Source organism: Sitodiplosis mosellana, unplaced genomic scaffold (genome assembly GCF_009176505.1).
Source record: "Sitodiplosis mosellana isolate CC-2019 unplaced genomic scaffold, AAFC_SMos_1.0 Smas_scaffold_1, whole genome shotgun sequence".
Taxonomy (NCBI): Eukaryota; Metazoa; Arthropoda; class Insecta; order Diptera; family Cecidomyiidae; genus Sitodiplosis; species Sitodiplosis mosellana.
Genome location: NW_022595244.1, coordinates 11,362,998 through 11,388,146, shown reverse-complemented (window position 1 = coordinate 11,388,146; position 25,149 = coordinate 11,362,998). Strand labels below are relative to the sequence as shown.

General features: G+C 36.0%; 1 protein-coding gene across 1 annotated transcript; it reads left to right on the top strand.

Moving 5' to 3' along the window:
* The first annotated feature begins 540 nt into the window (after positions 1 to 540).
* LOC129566880 (uncharacterized) lies at positions 541 to 23,614 on the top strand. Its single transcript, XM_055443238.1, has 11 exons — positions 541 to 2,679; positions 20,075 to 20,263; positions 20,395 to 21,346; positions 21,439 to 21,666; positions 21,755 to 21,935; positions 22,075 to 22,149; positions 22,233 to 22,288; positions 22,387 to 22,504; positions 22,595 to 22,827; positions 22,924 to 23,102; positions 23,171 to 23,614. The coding sequence occupies exons 1-11, from the start codon at positions 2,278 to 2,280 to the stop codon at positions 23,216 to 23,218; spliced, it is 2,661 nt and encodes an 886-aa protein (XP_055299213.1). The 5' UTR covers positions 541 to 2,277; the 3' UTR covers positions 23,219 to 23,614.
* The last annotated feature ends 1,535 nt before the right edge of the window (positions 23,615 to 25,149 follow it).

Sequence of the window (25,149 nt, the reverse complement as noted above, 5' to 3'; positions counted from 1 at the left end):
TTTCTGTTTCTGTGTTTTTTTTTTTGCAAATTCTCCGCGTTCCAGTTGGAGTTCGCACATTATATGCGGATGATGATCGGCCATGTATACGATGTAAACAACAACAGAAAATCGTCTTACAATTTTTGCATATAAGCAAACATAGTACAATGCCAAACCATGTCTTGAACGCAATAAAGTACACATACGTACGTACGGTGGTGGTGATGATGATGGTTTGGCATAAGGTATTTTGCATAGGTTTGAACTTGCATTACCGAACATGGTATCGTGTTTCATGGTAGCAACACATGCAATATAACAGCCGTTTGAATATATCAGACTATCGCGCGCGCGCGCGTCTGACACAAAGCGTGCGCTCACCAAAACTTTGCGCGTATATGGCTCGTTGTTTGTTTTGGTTACTATGTTTTATTTTTTCTTCTTCTTCTTCTTCTTCTTTTTTTCGTCGTCTTCAGCGCGTTGCTCTGTATACACACACACACACTGTGTGAGTTTGTTTACTTGGGTACGTTTCATCGGCTCGCCGTTCGGTGTTTCATTTCGTTGTCTTGATTCAACGTGATCGGTCGCAAAGTGTCTGATACTGTTGTAACTCTTTTTTTTCCCTCAATATTCATTCCAGTGATTTGTTTCTTTAATTTCGTTCACGTCCACAGATTTGCAAGCACATTTGGTGCGCAGTTTCAAATAAAAATTGTCGTTATTTGTGTTTTGCCGTGCCGCGCTGCGCCGTCCGAAATAATTGAAAAATATGTTTACATTTCCGTTGATTTGATTGTTGAACGGTTTTTTTTTTCATGCACCCGAAAGGAAAGAAAAAACAAGCGTAAATAATTTATCCGATTTCGTATTGTGCGAGTGTGTAGTAAGAAAAAAGTATTTGCGAATCGAATCCGAACCAAAAAAAAAAATTACAACATTGCCATTGCAATTCGGATAGACGAAGCAAATAGACATTTTGAAAGAAGAAAAAAACGGCCCAAAACACTTACCAAATTCAGTGCGCTACGAAATCAAATACATTTAATTGGAGCACGAAAATAAGTAGAAAACCGATCGATTGGCATTTTTGGTTGAATAATAATAATAAATTCAAAGCAGAAAATAAAAACCACAACGTTTTATATATATTATCAAATCAGAACTAAATTTCTGTGTGGCGCTGAACCATTTGGCCATTTTTGAAGTTCAGCGAATAACGGTTGACCAGAAATTTTCCATGCAATTGCACCTGAAATGTATCCTTCAAATTGATTCGATTCGACCACATTCAGACATTTTCGTTTTCAATCAGACAGAGACACGCTCAGCGAAATCGAAATCATAACCAAATTATAGAGTCGTAATAATTAATACAGACAGCAAAGCAAATCCAAACAAAAAAAACTAATAATAATATTGATTCGTTATTCTGCTTCCCTCTCTATGCATGTGTATGTGTTTGGCATGAAAAAAAGTAGTTATTGTTTAATAATCAGTTACGTTGAAAGTGAACAACAAAACAACCCAGCCAGTGCAAATTGAACGATAGAAGAAAGAAAAAACCGAATCGGCTCGAACTCTCGCTCGATACCAGCTGCAAACAAAAGAGAGAGAGAGAAAAAAAATACAATTTCATTTTATGCATTGTTTGGCAATAGTTCTACGCGCGTGTGAAACGACCGACGGAGAAAACGAGAGTGAGTGCATTCCAATTGATCCATTGTTGAGCATGGATTTACCTAGATTTTGACTGATTTACAACATTACAAACAAAAGCCAAACAACACCAACTGAAGTGTTGATCGTTGCATCTCAGCTCATCATACCAGATCTTATGAGGCGCTTCGTGTATGTGAGAGATTGGACTCTCGAACGGTAACGGTATCTTCATTTTTTGTTCGTTGTTGTTGTTGCTGCGGATTCGTGTATAATCAAAGTGTGTAATCAAGAAGTTCATTTGCGCATTTTCTCATCTCTCACTCGGGGTATGTGTATGTGTGGAGATAATCGGTGATACGTGCAAGTGAAAACGCTCAACTAAATCACAAACCGTAATCGGCTCTACGCAATTTTACGCTCGGAGCGTGGGTGATGGTAAAAAGACTAAGATCGCGAATGCAAACTCTAATTACCTAATGAAATCGGAACAATAGCGAAATAGAGTCTAACCGAAAAAGATTAAAAACTGTGTAAAAGAAAAGTGTAAAGAGTGCACTCATTTAAATTAAATTTTGAAACGAGAAAAAAAACAACCAAATCGAAAACGAAGCGTAAAACGGAGAAAAAAAAACCATGGTGAACAAACAATACAATGTACAGAATTTAGGTAAAAACAAAACGAAAAATTCAAATCAAATCGACGTAGAAACATTGAAACAAACCATTACCGTTATACCAAACGATACGACGAATTTGAACATCAGCTCAGGTGGAGCAAATGACGGCTATCAATCACAGCAGAATGTTTTCGAACAAAATATAAAGCAACAGTTTTACTATAGCCTCACCGATTCGCTGGACGGACACTTTGAACAGAAGCACAGTGGTGGCTTTAGTGACGATTCAATGGTAGATATTGTCAAAAATAGCAGTAACATTGCAGGTGCTACAGACGCCGATACACAATCACAAAAACATTTATCAATTAATGATATCGGACGTTTCCAATATATTTTACAAATGGACCGAGAAATGGTAAGACACTCTTTCTTATTCCGATTCGATATCACATACATTCAACATAGCTTACGGAGACAGAGCGAAAGAGAGAGAGAGGAAAAAAGAAGCTGATTTCTTCCATTACGTTATAATCTCTGGGCCAATAAATATTATGAATAATTTCGCGGAACGATCGTTTATAAGCTTATCTGATCGATATGTTGCACGTATTTTGAGCAATTCGTGAGCAGATTGCTGCATTTCTCTTTCGATCCATCCGTCTTTTTCGTTCGTCGTTACTTGGACGATGGTGATGCCATGGTCGCGACCGATGGCTTGGTCGACGTAGACATGACTCGGTTACATCGGAATTCGAATCGATATGTTGATATTAATGGGCTATTAATAAGGCAGCCTTACGATCAAGCCGTACAGTGGCTCTAGTAGGGAGATGCTCCGTGCGTACTCTGTTTCGTTACTTTCCGTGCTGTTTGAATCTTCAAGTGAATTCTTTAGTCGTCTTCTTCTCCTCTTGTTGCCATCATGGATTATAATGTAGGTCGTTGGGTTTTAAATTAAAAAAAAAAACACACACTTTTTTATGAAGAATTTTTCATCGATATTCACTACACAATTTCATTTTTATTGAGCTATTTAACGTCAAGTTTATGAGCTACTGGATTTTTTATAGCATTCCAGCGCAATGTTGGAATTCTTTTTTCATTTGCTGTTTACTTTCGTTTTGTGCTTTTATTTTCGGATTCAGTTTTTCTTTTCATTTGATTTTGAGCCAAACAAAACAAAACGCGCTGATTGACTTTTTCGAATGATTTCGAATGATTGAATAATTTGCATTTTATGGCAAAAATTTCCGAGAATTTAATCCATTTTGATCGCTTATTTGAAACTAAAAACCAATCCAAATAAAAATTTCCAACTTTAATGTTTTCGATGCGTTTCTTTTTTTGCTTATTTCTCGATTTTCAAATGAACTCTACTGCCAATCAGATGCGGATGTCATCGAAAAAATATGATGAAATTTTAAGAGAAATAGAGAGAGAGAGAGAGAGAGAGAGAGAGAGATCTTTGATTCGCTCGATCGCTTGAAACCGGTCGTCTTGTGAATTCTTTTTGCCTGAAGCCATTTTCTTTCGACGCAATAGATACGCAACAAAGTTCATATTTTGCTTATGACAAACGCGATGCGTGATGTGATGATCTTAGAAGCTTAACTAATTGACCTCCCATAAGTAATGTGCGGCAAATGATCACTGCTTTAAAGAATTCAATTATGATTTGTGAATAAATTGGCAAATGGATTAGCGAATTTTCGTGATGGCAAAATTTAATGTCGAATAACAAATAACAAGGGGAATTACATCATTTGATATGAAAAAGTGACAGAAATAGCTAGAAATACATCTAGGAAATTTATAATGAAACTGAAACGCTTCTATTAATGCGATTTTATGTGGCAAATCTTTTATAAATAGCATAATCCATAAGATAACAAAGATTAAGCATCAATTTGGCAAATGAATGGAATAAAAGAGTTAATTAAATTGCGGCGCCGATTATCAACGTTTTTGTTTTTGTTTTTTTGGTCTTGGTGTCAATAATAATAATAGTAATGTAAAGTGCTTTTTAAAACGAAGAACGTCAATAAATGATGCGGATCGCATTGAACTTATCATTTTAAAATATCATTGACCTTAAGAAAAAATGCACCCATCTCAAGTGTACGACATAAAATAGAGGATTCACATAAACAATATAACTGATAAGACCGAATCCCCTCCTCCCATCGAATTCAATAAAACAGAATAATTAATTGCGTTGTTCGATCAATGCGGAATGGAATATTGGAGTTCAAAAAAGCCATGAAGGTGAACTGAGAGATATGGAATTCTTTTGTCTTGTCTGGTCGTATACAAACAACAAACAACTTGAGCGATCTACGATAAAAAGAAAACGAACATGTGAATAAAACACATGGAACGATAATTGAAAATGGCACTGTACATATTTGGAATGTGTCACTGCGCATTAATCATGCGAAACAAAAGAGAATTGATGGCCGATTCGATAACAAGTGTCCTGATGATTTACGGTTATGTTGAATGTTGTTGCAAGTAAAATTCGCTGCTGTGTCGGGTTATCTGTTGCATGAATTGTCCAACGTTTCATGACGGCACTTTTGATCGAGCTGACATCAAACGCTTCGAGATGCCAACCGAAAAATATAGAAAGAGAAAAAACAACAACTTGAGCCATTTTTTACGCGATGGAATTTTAAAATCCCATTAGCCACACTCATTTCACAAAGCATGGCATGCGACAAAATATTGACGGCGCCCAATATGCACCAATCAAACGAATGAGAGTGGTGACAGAGTGATCTAATAATCGACTTAACATTTGATAATTATTTCTTTTACACTGGAGCGGCCCCTTTGTCTCTTAAGCTGATCGTTGTTCGCATCGTTTGATGCTAAATCGTGAATTGGTATTAGCTGTTTTTTTTTCTTCGTCTTTCTTTTCATAACTGGGAGAGCAGTGAATAAATGCGGCGAATGAAAATCAACGGTGATTTTATAAACAGGGCCGAAGAAAATATTTATTTAAATAAAAAATATTTGATTAAATATTTTGGCGTTTTTTGAGAAAAAAATATTTATTTAAATAAAATATTTAAGTAAATATTTGGCCGTTTTTGCCTCTCAAAATCAATATTTTGAACAAAAATTCATTGGTCAAGTGATTTTAAATCATATTCTTTTCATACCACAAAGTCGATATGACACGAATATACTCAAATATAAAAGTTGCAGTCAAAACAAGTCAGCGCTATTGTTATTGTTTATGCCGAATTTAATTTGAAATGAATGAGATAAGAAGTACGTGAATTACAGATCGAATTGATTTCCCACTTGTAATATGTATTGAGTATTTTTGTTGTATAAGTTTTGATGTTTCGTTTGAACTCGCAAAATTCAGGATGCAGGCGATGCAAAATCGATAGGAAAGGCTCAAACCGCTATCGCAAAGCCGAAAAATTTGAAACGAGAATTGACTTTTATCAAGAACAACTTTTCTTGCATTGTCACAAACATCACAAATTATTGAAGCTCTTGAAACATTTGAATTTGTTCGCAACAATTTACAACAAATTCGTGGGAAATCGGGATTTCTTGACAAAGCTCGCAACAAGGGTTTTCAGAAATGAAAGAAATCTCAGTAATTTTGAGCACAGGAAAGAGCAACAAAAATGATGAATTTGTTGAATCATTAACACCGAACGAATTGAGTGCATTTAAATTAGCGCCAATAATATCTTGTGATGTCGAACGAACATTTTCGCGCCATAGGGCTGTATTGAGCGACAATCGTCGATCATTGTACAAAAATTTGAAAAAAATTGTTGTCGTATTTTGTAACCAGTTGCAATAGTGAAAAAGATATATCAATAAATAATTTATTCCAATAAATTCTTGAAAAAAGTATTGATTTTCATCTTAAATATTTTATATTTATCATAAATATTTTTCCGTTTTTTGAGATTTAGCCTAAATATTTCAGGCCTTTTTCTGAGATATTTAAATAAATATTTCGCCTGTTTAGCGTAAATATTTTCTTCGGCCCTGTTTATAAATATTTTCGCTTTCAGATGCAAATCAAGTGTAATAAATTAATTTTCAAAGCAATTATAACCACATAAACCTGTCTAAAATAATGACACTAAAACAATTGAAGGTAACGAAAGCAAAACAGAAGAGAGAAAAAAAAACACATTCCTTTGACAATTCAGTGGCCCAACAAAGACCATTAGACCATTTTATGATTTGTGTTTTTGTGCAACAAAGAATTTGGGCGTTGCTTTATTTTTGCTTTTTGTCTCTCACATATAATATGCGATCGATAAATCCTGAGCTACCGCACGCTTTGTTTAAACAGAGTGTAGCGTTTAGCTTATAACTCCTTCAGATGTCATGCAAATCGAATAAAATTGATTTAGATCCATCGTGACAATATCATGACCGAAACGGCAAATGTTCATTCGGTCGAATTGATTCATAAAATGCCAATGATTATGCAAAAAAAAACAACCAAAGTATTTAAAGGTGTATCAAGCGTATAATTCTTTTTAATATGAAAGGTGTATCGCCGTCATTAAATTTATATTATTAGATTGTGGCTTTGTTTATATGGGAATCGCAGAGGGCGTGCATAAGAAATTGAAAATTGTATCGACATTTTCGATGGAATTCTTCCGTCGATCAAAAACCAAACGTAGTAGTATCGATATCGATTCCGCGGCAAACAAATGTCAAACTTAATTTGAAGGCATGCGATTGAGAAGCACACAGTCCCTGGGAAAAACGACCACATCAATTCCATCCACATCAAAAACACACCATATTTTATTTACGTAATTTCAATTCACTATTCTATCCAATCGATATTCCATTCAAGTTTATTGCCATAAATTGTCTGGAGAAACATCAAGGCCCATTTGGGTTACCAACTGAATTCAGATTTAGTTCGAACGCTTTTGCTTGTGAAACATGATCTTGGCTATAAATTTTGTTTTCACAGTCACACACACACACACATAACGCAAGAATTGTCAATGAAATAGATCAAATCGTGAATTCCAGTCTCGGTGGAAAAGTGTTAGGCGGAAACAGCAGGAGATTCAGAATGTGACTCTATTAGTTGCCACATTTTGATTCATCACAATTTGAAAATGCTGAATGCTTTTCGTTGCTTTCATCTGCAATTTTTATTTCCTATTGTTGCGAAAATGGGATTTTTTCCAGAGATATAAATGCCATTCATTCAGTGCAATACGGAACAGCACTTTCACAATTTGATTAAATCAATTCCCCTTAATTCCTTTATAATTTCGCCAACCTAACGAGAGAGAGATGACGATGACATCGAGAACAATTGAAACCGAATGAACCGAATGCGATTGATGTTCCCAAGAAGACAAAAACGACATTAAATCACGGAACAATCCAAAGAAAGTGAAATGACAGCTTTGCAAATTGATCGTTACAAAATAGCAAAAAGCCAAAACATACAATGCAATCAAATAGAAGCAAGAAGAAAAAGTAACGTATACGACAAATTATTCTCTCATTCGCGCGATCGACTGATCAATCGATCGATTCACTTCCTGTTCACTAACGATGCGAATTTAGAGAAGAAGAAGCAGAAAAAAAAATCCAAAACTTGTCAAATGATTGAGATTTTTCAAATTTTATCGACAGCAAAAAAAGACGCTACAATCGCAGTCATGTTGACCTTATGACGGCATTATCTGTGCAACTAAAAATTACTTGGGCTTTAAATCAATGGAGTTCAATGCATTGCGATTCGTTGCGACCGTTTTAACGGTTCGCAAACCGTGTTCGGCGTAAGAAAAACAAAAACAAAAGTGAAACTGAAACAGTGAACCCATACAAATTGCCCGGCTCATCATTATGTTCACGGAGTGAAGTGCAGCCGCCGCTGCTTGTCCGCGCCCATTCGATGGTATCCATGCAGAAAGAAAGCCACAAATGTTGCATCTTCATTTCATTTTTATACAACCGAAAATTAAATGTCGACTGTTTTTCCTTTGGTCGATGGCAGCTCATTTTCTACACAATACCTTCGTTCGTTCCCTGCTGTTGCTGCTGCTGCTGCCAATTGTGAGCTTGATATTTGCGTAGGAAGAAAGCTAGCTGCGCACCGGTATTACGTCGCTTATGCACTCATTATTTTCACTTTCATTTTAAGGTCTTTGGATTTCAGTGGAAACAAAATAAACAACAGATGATTAAATTTCTCGATGAGATCATTAGCGCCAAATACGTCGCGTTGCCACTTCATCAGAATTTTCAATTCCAAACTCGCAAATACAAAACAAATAGGCACGCTTTTGTTAAAATTCATTTGTGAATCGATTACACGATTGTTATTTTTTTGTTTCTTTTAAATAATATGCAATCAATTTTCTCTGTCTTTCTTCTGTCGAAAATTTGCGCGCATACGCTTTCATATCCATATACAAGAAGAAAAGAAAAAAGAAACGTTTAGTTTCATCAATTGGATAATTAGCGACGCCAACCATCATCGGCAGTCAATGGCCAAACGTGGACAAACTGACTCATAACATAACAAACCATGACGAACGCTTATTAATTATTGAAATGAAATAAATTTCGATTTTTAATTGCGACATTTCATTGCGACTTCGACGATTTGCTTCAAATAATCATCGATGCCGCGACCTGTTTAATAACTTTGAAATTTCAATCAAATTCCAAGCATTGCGTTTTGATTACATATTAGAAGGAGGAGATAAATACACATTTTATGGCAAATTAATTGAAATGCGGCGCGTCTTTTCCCTCCTGAAGTGACAAGACCGAGCCCAAACCAACGAACAAAAAAAAACAAATTCCACCAATCACGGCGACGATCATCATAATGACTAACGGTTGCATAATTACACACACAAAAAATACATTTGCATGAGCAATATTGGTTATTGTTGTTGCCACACTCACTCCACTCATTCCATTCATCAACATTTAGTGTCATTACATTTTCATCAGATTTGGTTTTCCTCGAATTTTATTTCGTCGATACACAAAAAATGGCAAATCATTTACCATTATCGTATGACCCGTCACATTTTGACGCTCGGCTCTGTTTTGATCATTTGTACGCAATTCAATCAAAACGATCATAAACTGAAGGTGTGCATTTATCCCTATTTATCGGTGGATTGTAAAATCGTAAGACGAAGAAAAGAAACGCATCACTTCAAAGTTAACATTCCATTCGGTGATAAAATACCAGCATCTCAGCCCAGCTGCTTATTTTTTTTTTAGCACGAAATGAAAATAATTTACATTTTATGGCATATTAAAAAAACATTGTGATGATTACCGTGGCTGAGCAGCTTCACCACCATATTTCGATCATTAGCATTAATTTACGCCCAATGTTTGATTTTGATCATTTCGCTGATAAGATAATGATCATAATGGCACTGTTTCGCCAATGTGTCGTTCCATTGAAATTGGAATTTCAGTCGAAAGAATGAAAGACAGAGAGCGAGAGGGCGAAAAAGAAACACGAAATAATTGACCCAATCGCAACGAAAGAAAACTGAACGCAGAGTAAAGGAGAGTGAAGAAAGAAGATGAAGAAAAAAAGACGCAAAAAAACGACACGAAAGACATTCATGAGCTTGTATCCATAAAAAAAAATTGGAGAACCGAGAGCGAGACTTAAAAATATTTTTAAAAAAAACTGAACACTTAATAAGAATTTAATTTGGAATTCGGTAATAAACATCGGAGAAATTGTGTTGTAAACACAGTGTGCGTTGTTCGCGCGCAATTCGACATTGAGTGGAAAAATGTCCGTAAAATTTTAATTTTTATGTTTCATCCATTGAATTTTACGCCTTTTTTTCAGTTCAGTTTATTTATATCTCGACATGATTAATATTGCCGTTTCGCTGCGGCGGTGATTTTGTGCCTTACCTATGAGTTTCCGGTAAGTTTTTATGTTTCATGGCAGAAGAAAGGGGGAAAAAGAGTGAAACAAACTGCATGGCATCGGTTAAACGGGTCCTCTTAGCCGAGCTAAACGTTCGAATCGGGTGACATAAATTTCTCACGCAATAAATAAAGTCGGTGAAACTGAAAGACATGCACAGCTGGAGAAGATTATGTGAATGCGGCAAATTGAGCTGGAACCGTCAAACAAGAACACACATCGGTATTAAAAACGATTTCGCGTGCCCCGTTGCATGCCATCCCGCCGCCGCCGCCATCGTCGCTGCTCTAGAGTCCAACAACGTTGATTTTTGTTGGCAATAACTGGCATAAAAGCGAAACATTTTTTTAAATACATATTCGATATGATGATGAAATAATTTACCATTAGCAATTGAAAATGTACGAATAATGCGCGTTCATCTTTCGATATTTTTTTTTCGTCAGATGATCCAATAAACAATAGAAGCCGTTCATTGAACAATGCACATCGTTCTATGCGATGCAGACTTTTAGAGTCACTGAAGAAGAAAGAAGAAGAAAAAGAGACGAAAAAAAACCTGATGACATTTCGCGCTTGTTCGTTACTTGGCATTTCAAATTGGATTGTTGCAATTGCTACATTATTATTGATGATCGACGAAGTATTTCGAGTACGAGAAGTGAAGAGAAGCGAGAGAGAGAGAATAAATACACACCGAACGGCGGTGCGGCTTTTCCATTCATGGCATTTAAAGGCATATCGACAGCGATCTTTTGTGCAGCCGGTATATGAATAGGGTGATCAATTGTTAGCAGAGGCATTTGATTCGCTATCAATTAGCCTTCGTGCTTTTTTCGATTTTATTTTAATTACCTTCTCAAATGAAATTTTCCGCTTTGATTAAGCCACTAGCTCATAATAATTGAGTCCCTGTATGTCTGCTGAAATAGCTGAAGAAGAAGACCTAATAGATCACATAGTAATATTCACTGCGCCCAGAAAAAAAACATCACACACACACATCGCATGATTATTTTGTTTCGAAAATCAAATCAACTCTATTTGAAAAGCATCAATACCAACCGTTTTGATGCAATGAAACGCTAATGGTTGAACCATTTAGTTCCTCTTGTCTATTGCGATTAAATACTGATAGCAGTAATAGAAAAATTTCGACTTATGAAATCTAGACGAAAATCGACAAGAGAAGTTGAGCCACACACATAAAAAAAAAACGAAAATAGCATCGAGCGCCGCTTTTCCCAAGCTGAAAATACTTTCGATTTTTATCGGAGATGAACATCGTACCATATATCGACGAATCGAATCGATTCGCAATGGAGTGTTTCACAAGTGAATATTAGCGTTGAATTCGTGCGCACAAGAGCAGTGCATCAGCGCACACCAGCGATGATAGGAATTTTTGTTCGCTTTGGTTGTTCAGCTCGTGCAGATAAGATATATGAACTCAACAACAAGCACTGTTGTTGTTTTTTATGCTTCGCTGAGGTTGCCATTTCGGTGCACGATTCTAAAACCATGTATGATTGTATACAGTTCGAAATTTGGTGTACTATAGTAAATCACACGTTCAGCTGCGCCACCAAAGGCCAAACGATGATGCTGTTGATAGTTTATATTTGATGTGCTCTATCATTGTTTGTATTGATGATGAATTTTTTCTTTTTCGTTGTATCTCTCTCTCTATCTCTCGCTCGCTCGCTAACGACATTTTTCGTTCAAATCGTTTTGAATCATTGACGCCTCACCAAAAAGAAAATAGATCACGTACAAGGTTGTTTTCTGCACTTTTCAAAAATAAAACTCTTGTTATTTATATTCTGGCGCTGTGCCTCGTCTAACATTTGGGCGGTCGTCTGTCTGTCTAAACGATGTAATTTATTTCGAAAAAGACTCATCACGAATTTCTCATCACATTTACCGTTTTACGATTTCTGTAGCAATGTACTGAAATATTTAAATTTTCCCAAAAAATGCGCGAAACAAACGGGTTTTCATCATGGAAATGTTTTTCTCTATTCATGTGTAACAAGACACAAATTATGGTATTTTTTTTCTTTTTCGTTATTTACTCGACCTATTTCCAAGTTGGAAATTCCAACTGAGACTAATGTAAACGACTGAATTAAGGTGTATCTGATTAAAATGAGATAGAATATTATTAAAAAGGCCCTATCATGGTATTTTGCGTTCATTTGTATTCCAAAAATGGCATTAAGAACAGTATGTAACATTATTTAACTGTATGTTAAGCTCCTGTCGTTCGTCCAAATTTGTAGTGTAGGTGCGACATGAGCTCTCAAACAAAAACATAAACACTGATTATTGTGTGTAGAATGAAACAATGTGTTGTGGCTCGTACAGTGACTTCCATCACTTGAGTGAATGCAATGGAACAATGGGCCGATTTTTTTTCTCGTTTGCATCAAGTTTGATCCGATGTCAGTTACCGGACTAACACGCAAATCCCAAAAAAAGACACACATGAACAAAATTATGTGTTGCAATCTATTATCAACGAAACAATCATGTATGAAGAATGAAAGAAAGAAAAAAAATCTAATATTGTCCCAGCACCTTCGCGCATGCGCACATACAGCTTCTAGGTCTTCTTGGTGATGGTGTAGTTTGTCTAAGACAAAGGGTCAGCTAGCATATAAACACATATTCTTCTTTGAATCCGGCCATGGCTGCTCTATTATCATTTCAATTTTCGCTCCATTATCACTTTGAGGCCCCAACAAAGCACACACTCACTCCAAGAAACAAACACTATAATCATGTGAAAATATTCATATGAAAAACGCCATAACAATGATGACATAAAAAAGGTGTGCAGTGAATACGAGAAAAAAAGCAATGCATTGCATAATCGAGCCGCGATGGAGTGAAAAAAGCAACACAACCCAGTAACAACAACAACAACACGTTTGGAATTGAATTAAATGGCAAGTGGAGGAAAATAAAGGTTCCGCAAATAATTTGCTCTTTTCGACTGTTCATATCCGATTCATTGTATCTGATGTTGGCTCCAAGGCACTGAGGTTTCCACATTGTTTTCGATGAGAATTGGCTTTTGTTGTGCGCGTGTTAAATAGAATCATTTTATGTTTGTTGATCGCAATTGCTTTCTTCTCCAGCAATTAAGCGTTTATGAGCGAACGTCATGGATTGTAACAAATTGGAAAAATTGAAAGAGAAGCAATGAAAATACCATCGAGATCGCTTTAGAATGTAGGTTATTTTAAAGAAAATAGAAACAGAAACAAACTTTTCTAATCCGAATTTAATACGCCTCTTTTGGGAATATTTAATTTGTAGCCGGTTTTTCGGTTGATTTTCACAAATATTCCCAACAATTAAATCCGAATCACCTGCAGACAACAACAACATTTAAACGATGTACTTGGGTCGTACCGTGCTGAGGTGGGAAAGGTGTTTCTTTATTGGTGTCAGAAATGACTCAACGAAATATATCAATGAATTGATTCGATATGTAATGAACCTGAACACTATTTTTTGCCATTAATTGAAAAAAAAAAACAAAATTATGAGTAATCGTTGCAAATTGTCTTTGTGTCGAGTGCAACGGTTGTATGGCACATTATTCACGCGCAAAAACGGTGTGGTGCGCACGCACGCACGCGCGCGCGCGCTCTGGAACACATTTATCAATATGACGTTTATTGCGGACTCTATTTTTTTGTCCATTGCTTTTGTGTGCAACATTGGAAAAAAAAGAGCCCAACATTGAATCCGAACACAAAAATGAGAATGTTAAACAAAAATTATTTCTATGGCATTGTTTCATTTTGTTGAGTATAGACTTGTACATATTGACAACGTTCACCATTTATTTGTTAATAAAATAAAACAAACGATTGCTTCTATCCTTCAGTGAACGCTTTCCGATTTTGAAAGAGAATACCCAAAGAAATATAAACGGTATTGTACGGTGCATAGAAATACCGCAGTGCGCTGCGATCGAAATGTATTCATAACTGTTGAAATTGTGAAGCGTGTGAATTCGATTCGGTGTAGAATGCCACCACATCGTGTGCCATGCCATCGCGCTGTCGTTGTCGTTACCTCCTCCGCCGCCGCCGCCGCTACTGCTGTTGTCGTTCGCTATAGTTTAGAATGCTACGATTTCGACACCTCAATCAGATTGTTTTCTATATATGAAAATGAAGTGATTCGTTTAGGTTTGGCATGGCGTATTCTGCTAAATAAAATGTTTTCTTTCGGTAACCTTCGGCCGAAACGTGCAAATCGTTCCATCGAAGCGCGTCACAATAAAAATTGAAGGCAAAAAATGAGAACTAATTAGCTGTATAGACGCACTAGACACTTGTTGTTAATTAAAATGCGTGCGATTCGAAGAAATCATCACGTTGAATCTTTATTTTTTCCGTTCGCATAAACCATGTAATTGAACCATGCTCGGCGTTGTGGTTTCCAATGTGCTGATTAAAAAATTTTGTTTCACAGAGCGCCTCTTCTACGGATTGAATTGCAAATCATGTGCTACAAAGAGATTCACTCATTATTTGAGGCCTGCGTTTGCCTCATCACTTCTTTCCCCGTAAATAGGTGTTTAATCGATGTTTAATTTGAAGCGATTATGTAATCATTCATGTAATAATTTTTAGTAGAAGATAAGAATTCAATTTATTGTTGAAATTATGTTATGCGCCGTATTATTATGTGTCAGTTGTGAGGTGTATGTGTTGTTGTTGTTGCTATTATGATGATTAGTTTTTTTCTATTCGCTTCGAGTGTTTTAGATATGCGAAAAATCAGGTCGCAATCAATCTATATTGAAATTGAGTTTTTTTTTAGCACAAGGGGAAGCGAATGTTTGTTTTAGCGAAGAGCTCTTCGCGGGTTTTTTCACTCAATCAATCTAATGGAACGTTCATTTGTTCAAACGGCCGATGATTAACCATTGCACGCGCACCTGACCAATCACGCTTCGCAGACGCATCTGATTTATTTTGCTGACTTCTTCACACCGATTCATTTCAAAAGTGATTGAATAATTTTTTGACTTTACATATAGAATGATCGATCAATTAAACACGATTTCCTTGTACTACAATCGTGTTCGTCATGCAATAACCCGAATCGAACGTTCGTACGTGCTGCGCCAGCTGCATCAACAACAACTCAATTTTCTATCAACTTCTGAATTATGAAAAATCGATAACTTTTACTTGCGAAAGTTGGCGATGCCAATGAGTTAACATTTATCAAGTGCTTTTACATAGGTTTTCTACGTGCTAGCCGAAAAAATAATAATCGATCCCGAACTCAATACAAAATGTGAAGAAGAAGGAGAATAAGTGGAGAGGAGAAAAAAAAACGGTTTGCTGGCCAATCGATCTTGGCTGTGACGATGGCGAGTCTTCAGCTAATTTCAATTTACATTTAAATTTCGTTCGATCGTGTAGCATTTTCTTCTTGTCCCATACACTTTTTCCACTGTCTTTTCGTACATACATGATAATAATCAATCATTGTTTTGTTGTCGCTTTATTTGCCTGCCAGCCACATAGTAGATTAAGTAACCTCGTACGCAATTGCATTATAAATATGAAGCCATCACTGGTTCATTCAGTATGTGTCGTAGTCTCATCTACGGCTTTCGCTCTCGACTTCGATTTTGCTATTTATTGTTGTGTTGATCTCTCTCTCCCTCTCCTTCGGTCTGTCTATTGGTCTCTCGTTAAGTTTGTCAATTCCAATTGAAATTCTTTGCCGTACAACGTTGCGCTTTTTTTCTAACCACATGCAATATCTTTCTCTGTGAATTGCGCACGGACCGTTGGGATCGCATGTTCAGGTGAATTCAAAATGTCGTTTTGACTCAGGCCTAATGATATTTGACCGTTGAAAGTAACAAATACCGATCCAACAACAGACAATATATGTATGCCATTCAGTGTGTGTATATCATTAAATATATAAATGGTTGGAATGATTTTTTTCTAATTGAAAATCAACTGCGATAATTTCTATTACCGCATCATGAAAATATTTCTTTCTCTCCATATCGATGCGGATATGTTAATGTGAAACGATTTTCACCTGTCTGTTGGAATGTTTGTCGTTGTTATGACATTCCAATTATAACGATGAAACAATTTTTCAAATTGTTTTTTTCTCCAACGATATTCGGGTGGCTCTATGTCCAATGGACATTGTCCATTGACGTAGGCTCAAGCAATTATGGGCCACCGGAGAGTAGCCGACGTAAAAAAAAAAAACTACGTCAGAGAAATTATACAAATTTGGAACATTTTCGAATAGCACGATAATCTCTCTCTTTTATTTTGTTTTCATTGACAACGAAACACATTATGGGAACTTCTATATCCAGAAAATCCATGGTTATGCGATCGAAAAAAAACCCATGAATAAATGAGTATTTGGATTAATGATAAACAGATGAAAGCTGTCACAAAAACAACCAAATCACTGCTGCAAAGCCTGACAAATTGCCAACTATTGCCCATAAAAATGGACCATTTTTGGTGACCTAAGCACCATCGTTGCTAATCTATTCCGGATCGATTCAAAGTTTTCGATCATTTTTGGAAGCATCAATAACAACCGATCAGTGTGCGTGAAAACACATTCCCAAAGGCATGATGAGTCTCACCCATAAATGGTATTTTATATTGTTTTTCAGACGAAACAAACTTGAATGTCAAGTCATTGTCGAATTTGAAACGCTTATGGCATTGACTGATTCGGTTTTTTTTCGCCAGTTTCACTTTGACTATATCCCATAAAACAAAGTGACATGCAAACGACATGTTGTTAATTAATTTTCATTTGTACATTGTTGAACATTTACGCCGGAACATGAGAATCCAAATTAAATAGCAAAACAGATAACCACGATCATTGACTTTCTTCTGACAATTTCGCAGTTTATTGACATTCGTGCGAAGAAAAAACAGTTTTCCGCCGCAATGAATTTAACAAAGAAATAGGCGTAGTTAAAGAGCCGCAATGAAAACGCAAACACATTTATTTCACTCACCATTCGTTTGGTGACACGGAAGAAAGTGTGAAACGTGAATAACATTTAAAAAATACCGTGCTTTTTTTTCTCCTTCGACGAAACGTTCTAGTAGAAACATGAAAGCAGAGCAACTTTCTGTCTTTGAACTTGATTTTATTCCGTTGTAGAATTGGCTATGTTCAAATTACATTCAATTCCCTGCGCAAGAAAGACAAACAGAAATAAACAAGACCGCAGAGCTTTGCTCCGCTCTGCGTTCTTGAGTTTTTAGTTACTTAATCTATTTTGTTTCACAACAAACTATTTTTTGGCGCACTACATGAAATGTATTTCATCAAAGTAACTTTGAAATAACATATTTATTTGCAAAATGAATTACAAGATCTTGGTTTAATTTCTTTTTTGAAATATACTGCCTTTGGTTTAAATTCAATAAATAATATGAGCATAGAATCTAAAATCACTTTAATTCTGTTCAAGACTCAGAAAAATACTATACGAAAAATTAATGTAATTTTTAAACAACATTTGATAATAAAAATTTGATTGGCGCTTTGAGATATTATGCACCTATTTGTCGTTACTGCCACTGAATATGAAAAAATATGAGCATAAAATTCAGATTCACCATAATTTGTTTCAACACTCAAAAAGTATCTAGGAAAAAAAAGAGCAGATTAGTAGCTCTACATTTCATGTAGTGCTAAAAAACACGAAACAGGTAAAAGTGATGAGGTCGTTTCACAACATCTCTCTCTTCAATGCACAAAACCCGTAAAAGTAATTTTCTGCTCGAGTCGCCAATCTGCATAATAAATTTGTCGGAGCATGTCAGTGTGCCAAAAAAAGGTTTACATTGTGGTACAATAAATTGATCACTTGGACATCCAATTGCTAAATAATTGATTATTAATGAAACAGTGCAAACCGAAACGGTGATTACGGCAAAATTGGCGCTTGTGCATTTTTTTTTGCTTCTCTCTTGCTCTGACTACGAATCGATTCCTTCGAATCAACACACTGATTGTGAACCAAGAAAAAAACATTTACACACCAAAGCAGAAGAAGAAAAAACTCAGTCAATAAGCCAACGTTTTCTCTTTATGCTTCCATATCTTTCGGCAAGGAAATTTATTCGGCTTAAGAAAAAAAAAACCACAACATTTAATTGATTATCATTGTTGTTTTTGTTTTGCCTTTTGTACGGCGCTGATGTTGTTCACATTACATTTTTCCGTGCGTTTTTCTCTCTCTCTCTCGCTCTCTTTCTCTTTCGATGGCTCTCTATCTCTTCTCTTGCTACGATACGATACTCTTTTCCGATGTAAACAGAAAAAAAAATCTTACGCACGTTGTGATTTCGGGCAGGTTATTTGGTATGCCATGTTATCTGTTTATTATTATTGTTCATTTCGAATGGTTACGCCTTGCTTGTTTGCCGTTTTCAAAGCGACAAACAATGATAATTCAATTTTTACGCAAAACGACACCAAACACTGCAAACAAAATGGAAAAGTAGAATGCAAGAGTGGTAAATGTATCGCGTGCCATAAACTGAAATTTTATGATAACAGAAGAGAAGCAAAAACAAATTTCCATTCATGATGATATTATGATATAAAGACGCCACTTCGTTTTACCATTGTTATGTTTAACCCATTAAAAAAGGGCATGAGAATGATATCGATCGAAATTCCACAAACGTAAAAGCGCAACAACTTCCGCCAATTCAAGAGTTCATCATCATCAGGTTGATTGATAATGCGGATGATGATAAAGCCTTCGCCGGAATTTTTTTTCTTCGAATCAAGACGCCGTTGTTGATACACAACAGGCACCACAAACACGTAATAAGCTATCGTCGCCATTATATTATCACTTACAAATACCTTTTATGTTATGTTTATTCTGATCAATTTTATTGAAATGAGTTTGCGATCATCAAATTCATCGGAAAACGAAAAGAAATAACAAAATCTTCGATAGCGATTTATTCGCTTTGCATACTAATCGATTTGATCTGAACGATCTGTTTTCATTTCATTTTTTTTATGTAATTTCTTTTCGATTCTCTTTTGCTTCGCTGTCTTCGGCTACAAACTATTTGAGTGATAGCAATATCGAATTCAAATGGAACCAATAAAACGACCGTTTTGTGCACAAACAAATTAATTCGTGAGTGTTCGAGAGTCAATTAATGAAATAGGATCAATCGGATCCGATTGAATGGTATTCGATTGATAACTCGTTAAATGAACCGAAGTAAAAAAAACATTAAAAAAATCGGATGGAATGTGTTTTTCTGCTTTGATTTTGTGCATAACACACAACACGATCCAAAGTGTAGAGATGTAGAGATGTAGAGATGAATAAACACAATAGGCGGTACCACATAGGTATAACTCAAGTTGTCAAGTTTTTTTGTTGTTGTTGTTATCATTATTGACAGCCGGTCGTTGTGATCAAATCGATTTCAAATTCCAATTAACTATGCACAAAAAGTCAGATGATCTCTGTTGTTTTTTTTGGGATTTAACTTCAAAACCACGACACCAAGCTGGCCGATGTCAACAAAATAATTGATTATACATGATTAAATCGTTGAAGAAGAGTTCCCGACGTCATCTTCGTCTCTCTTTCTTCGTCGTTTCAAGCAGTTTTATCGCTTCAATAATTAGTGAATGCGCCAAGAGAAGCTTCTTGATTGAAAGCCTATTAACAAACCGTCATTAAACGGCTACAATCAATTTGATTACCACCGCGATAAGATTCGTTTAGCCTTTTAATCACCGTTTCCGTTAATTTTAACGCATTTATTTCTTTCCAATTTAGGGAATGTCACAATCAAACGATGGTGTTTTTCGGTTGCCACCATTGATACCGACCTCATCGTCACCGTCATCCAATTCAAATTCAATCAGCAGTGGCCATCGCATCGGCTACTGGAAAGCTGATTCACAAACACCGATTTCGTCGAATGCGCTACCAACAGACGCCGAATCACGTCGACATCGATGGCAGGTGAGATTTGTATTTGAACAAATCTTCGTAAAATATTCAAATTGAAATCCATTTGGCAAAATTGTAATTTATTAAATTGAAATTTTTTTTTTGAATTTCTGGGAATTTTTCTGTCGAAATTGAGAAATCAGTCGGCACGACAAATATGGAGATATGTAATTTGGCCGGTGGCTCTGTTGCTGGTGTGTGTAATGGTAGCGGGTGTAGTTTATTTCTTGATAGCCAGCCAGAATTTATCATCGAATTCAAAGCGGCACGGACACTCATCGCACGAACCAAATGCCATAAACTTTTTGAATAATTACAATAGTATAAATCGTAACAGTCGACCGAATGAACCAAATCCTCCAGTGTTGAATGTTCCCTCGCACCACCAACCCGTCCATCCCAGTACACACGGCGATTATTCGACGTTCAGGCTACCAACAACAATAAGACCGCCGACAACCATAAGATCGGTGTCAACAGCAAAATTACCAATTGCTTCCAAAATACCCACAACAATACGTCCGGTTTCATCGTCACCATCGAACTTTTTCGTTAGTACGACGACAGCGAATGTGGTTTCGGCCAAAACTCCAAGCGTCAAAGTCTTAACGCCAGTTACATCGAGCACCATTAAACCATTGAATGAAAATACGGCTGTCAAGGACACATCAAACGTGAAAAATGTGAAAATTTACACGAATTCAAGCCCTCGGCGCAAATTGCCACAACCAGCTCCAAAACATACTACACTGTTGTTACCATCGGCCGATGATTTGGACGAAAATGCCGTTGAACGATCAAAACTTCTATTCCCAAGCAAAGAAACGCTAGAAAATTTCGGCTTTACTTCTGGCCATCAAAATAGCTTTGGCATTCCAATTGAAGAAGACGAACGTGTCTTACGCATGCTTAACCATCAATTAGCCAGCCAGAATAGCGAGCCAGCATTAAAGCAAAGCAACGACTTTTTCCTAATTGACATCACAACCGATGCTAATGTTCATCAAACAAAGGTTTCACCAACATTGCCCAATATCAAAAGGAATTTCGCTACCACCGAACGCATACGGCCTGTCAATGTCACTACTGATGACGGTAATTCACACTATAAGCGTACTTTTTTTCTTCTCTCTCTCTCTCAAATGAATGATTTCTAAATGTGGCTTTTAACGTCTTTTCCCCGCCAGGTATTTGTCAATCAACGACGTTGCCTCTTTGTCGAGGTATTTTGCCGTATGATTTAACCAATGTGAAAATGGCTAAATCGATAACGCCTCAGGACTTGGAACATTTTCAATATTTGATTGAATCAAAATGCTCGAAACGTTCACACGAATTTGTATGCTCGATTTTAGAGCCGGAATGTCGACCCGAAAAAATGGGCCCATTACTTCCGTGCAAACGAATTTGTAAAGGTAAGGGTTTTTTTTCAAGTGTTTTGTCCTCCTTACAAAGTCAAAATGCCAATTTTGAGTAATTATTAATTTATCGGTTATTTTGCAGCCATCCAAGAAGCATGTGCCGATATTGTAGCCTCAACGGAAATGTTGGCCGCCACATTCGATTGCGATATTTATCCGAATTCACACGACGAACGTGAGTGCAAAGACGTTACACGCGGAACGAAATGCTACAAGAATGAATTCCAATGTAGCGATCAAACCTGTATACCTTCAACGTGGCAGTATGTTCTAGCAATCACTTTCATTTTATTGACATTTCTTTTTCTTCTTCTTGACATTTCTTTCGAAAAACTGTGAATTTTCTTAATTATACACTACCAATGAATTTACGTTTTAATCGGTGTTTGTGTGTTTGTCAAGGTGCGACAACATCAGAGATTGTCCGAACGCTGAAGACGAAGAGAATTGTTCGTATTGTGAAGAAAATGAGTTCAAGTGAGTTGTAAACGTCTCGAAATGAATTGATTTCGAAAATTGGCATTTAATCGTTTGATTTATTGTTATTTCTGTAAATTTAGATGTATCGGAAGTGATAAATGTATACCTGAAAAATGGCATTGCGATCAGTACGAAGGTAATCCGTAGTATTTCGATTTTTTATGATTTCTTTCATGTAAATGCTTTGAAATAACGTTTAAATGTTTTGAAACCAAAAATGTGTGTTTTATGAAGATTGTCCCGATGCTTCCGATGAACAAGATTGTGAGTTTGCTGATGAGAGTCAAACAAGAGATCCAACAATTGGCAACGCACGAACATTCCCATTTGCCAATACAATTGCTCCGACAAGGTAATGTGTCTACAAAATTATATGTTTTTTTTGTTCTTCAAAACATTGTGTATCATTGTCATTTTCCCATAAAATAAATTGATTTTGCAGAGTGCCAGACTTGCTGGTTTTAACCGGAGATCGACTCAAATCACCGAAAGATAAACCTGTTATAAAAACAAAATTGACACCAATCTCGTTGAATGACCCCGTTAACAGTGTGGACAAAGGTAAACGCAGCCGCGTCAAAAACACAACACTTGACGACATCTTCGGTAATGATGATGACGATGAAATTCAAGGTGACGCTTCTGGTATTACGGTACCAATATCCAAAAGTCTTGGTCAGTAATTGTTCCATTGGAAAATTGTGCACTTGTTTTGGCTGTCGTTTCGTAATGTTTGTTTATTGTTTATGGTTTTTTATTTTGGTTTTTTAGCTAATTTCAAAGATAGCAAGGAGATTATGATGACCAGCGACTCAGAATCGGAATACAAATATTCAAGTTCTAACTATGTTCAAGTAAAAGCCTCGCAGGCATATATTTCACAGTGCCCGGATGGCGAATTGCGATGCGTAAACGGACACTGCATTACGATCAGTCAGTTATGCGATAAGGTTAAATCATGATTTAACACCATGTTTAATTGATTCATTAATAACTCCCAAACGAAACCTTATTTCAGATTACGGACTGTCCTGATGGTGCCGATGAGGCAATGTGCACATACTAAAATCTTCGTCATTACTTTATTCCATCCCATATATAGTTCCAACTTAACAAAAATCCCATCATTCCTTCGCGTCAATTTTATATTTAGACCATAATATATACTATCAAGAATAATAAGCTACTAGACCTAAGTTCTATATTGTCAAACATACAATATTTCTTTAGCATTAAGAATTGACGGAAAAAACAACAACATGAATCTAATCAATCAATCGTTCTATTTGTATTGGCTTTTTTTTTGAAAAATCAACCCATTGCATATTTTTGTGATAAATTTTACACAAACGAAGATGTTTTATTTTCCTCCAACATTTATATTTTAGCTCCATTTGTATCCATTTCTTTTTCGATATTCCTTTAAAATAAATACATTCCTTCTTTTTTATTTTCAATAAAATGAAACGACTTTCTTTCGATTTGATTTTCATACTTTGGGATGGCTGGTGGTATTTTTTCATCCTTTAGGACGTGTGTGTGAACAAAATGACCGATAATATTGAATATTCAATGTGTCGTTATACATCATAAACGGTGTTGAAGATTTGATTGATGTGTATTTCATCTTAGAATGATAACGTTCTGAACATAATAAAGTAGCTGAGTACAGTGCGTAGCATCTGAAATAAAACATGAATGATTATTCATTACAAGCTGCACGTCTCACTATGAAATATGTTACTTTTCCAAATTATTCCATGCTCAATCGAATGAGGCCATATCCGTCGAGATACATCAGGCTCTGGGCTTCTGCAATCATAACGATGAAGCACTTTTGAACAATATTTGACATTTTAAACCAATTCGAATCGAATAAATCGTCAGAAAACCGTCTACAGTTATCAGTAACAACGCCATCAGCAAAACAGAACAAATTCGCTGCGCTGGTGAAAATCACATTTATAACCGTTACAATATACAAATTTGAATTTCGAAGAGCCTACACATAAAAATCAAATCAATATTCACAAATTGGTTTCTCGGTTTTCAAATTTGATTGCTCGGACTCATCGTCTCCGCTTGAAAAATGCTGGCCGACATAAAAATCACACCGCCAAACAATTGGGTACAAATTGATTAAAAACGTTTGGATTTTGTCTATCTTTTGCAATGGCACACCCAAATACAATCTTACATGTTCACCGTATTATGAAAACGAATAACATCGCACAGGATTCCTTTTGATTTTATCTCATACACGATATCATCATTGGAAATATCATTGATTTTCGATAACAAATATACGAAATGCAAACGAACCGGTGTCTTCAGTCCAAGGTAAGCTAATTAGCTATTATATTAATTATAATGCAATTTTTGTGTCATTCAATTACTCAGACTGTTGAAGATTGATTGATTAATTTGAGTTACACGTATTTATATGGTGTTAGAAGACACTTTACATCATGGAAATAACAACGCAATACATCCATTAATGTGACTGCCACTGATATGATAAAAAATCCAGGAGTATACAAAGTTATGAATAGAAGTGAGATGAGTTTACCAACTCGTTCAGTGTACGACGATATCTCAAATGTGTCTGCATTTGCAAAAGAAATAGCATTATTCGATATTAATCGCGAACGTTTCATTTAAATGAAGAACGTTACCATTTTTATGAATTGCATGTAGCGTTGAAAATATTGGGTGAAACAGAAACCTCCCCAAAAAATACTAAAATCTCCCCAAAAAATACCAATTGCTCCATATTAATCGATCGAGATGTATTTAATGAAGTAGAGCGAACACACAGCAATGTTGATCAGATGCAGTAAAATCATCAATGCATAGAACAACAAAATTCGAATTCTTTTCGGAATGCGCGTATTTTCATCAACAGCTCAATTCAACTTGAGGGGAGTCATCCCGAGAATAAAACGTAACTAGTTAATTTTTTACGTTTGGAAATTGGACTTTAAACAAAAAGATTTC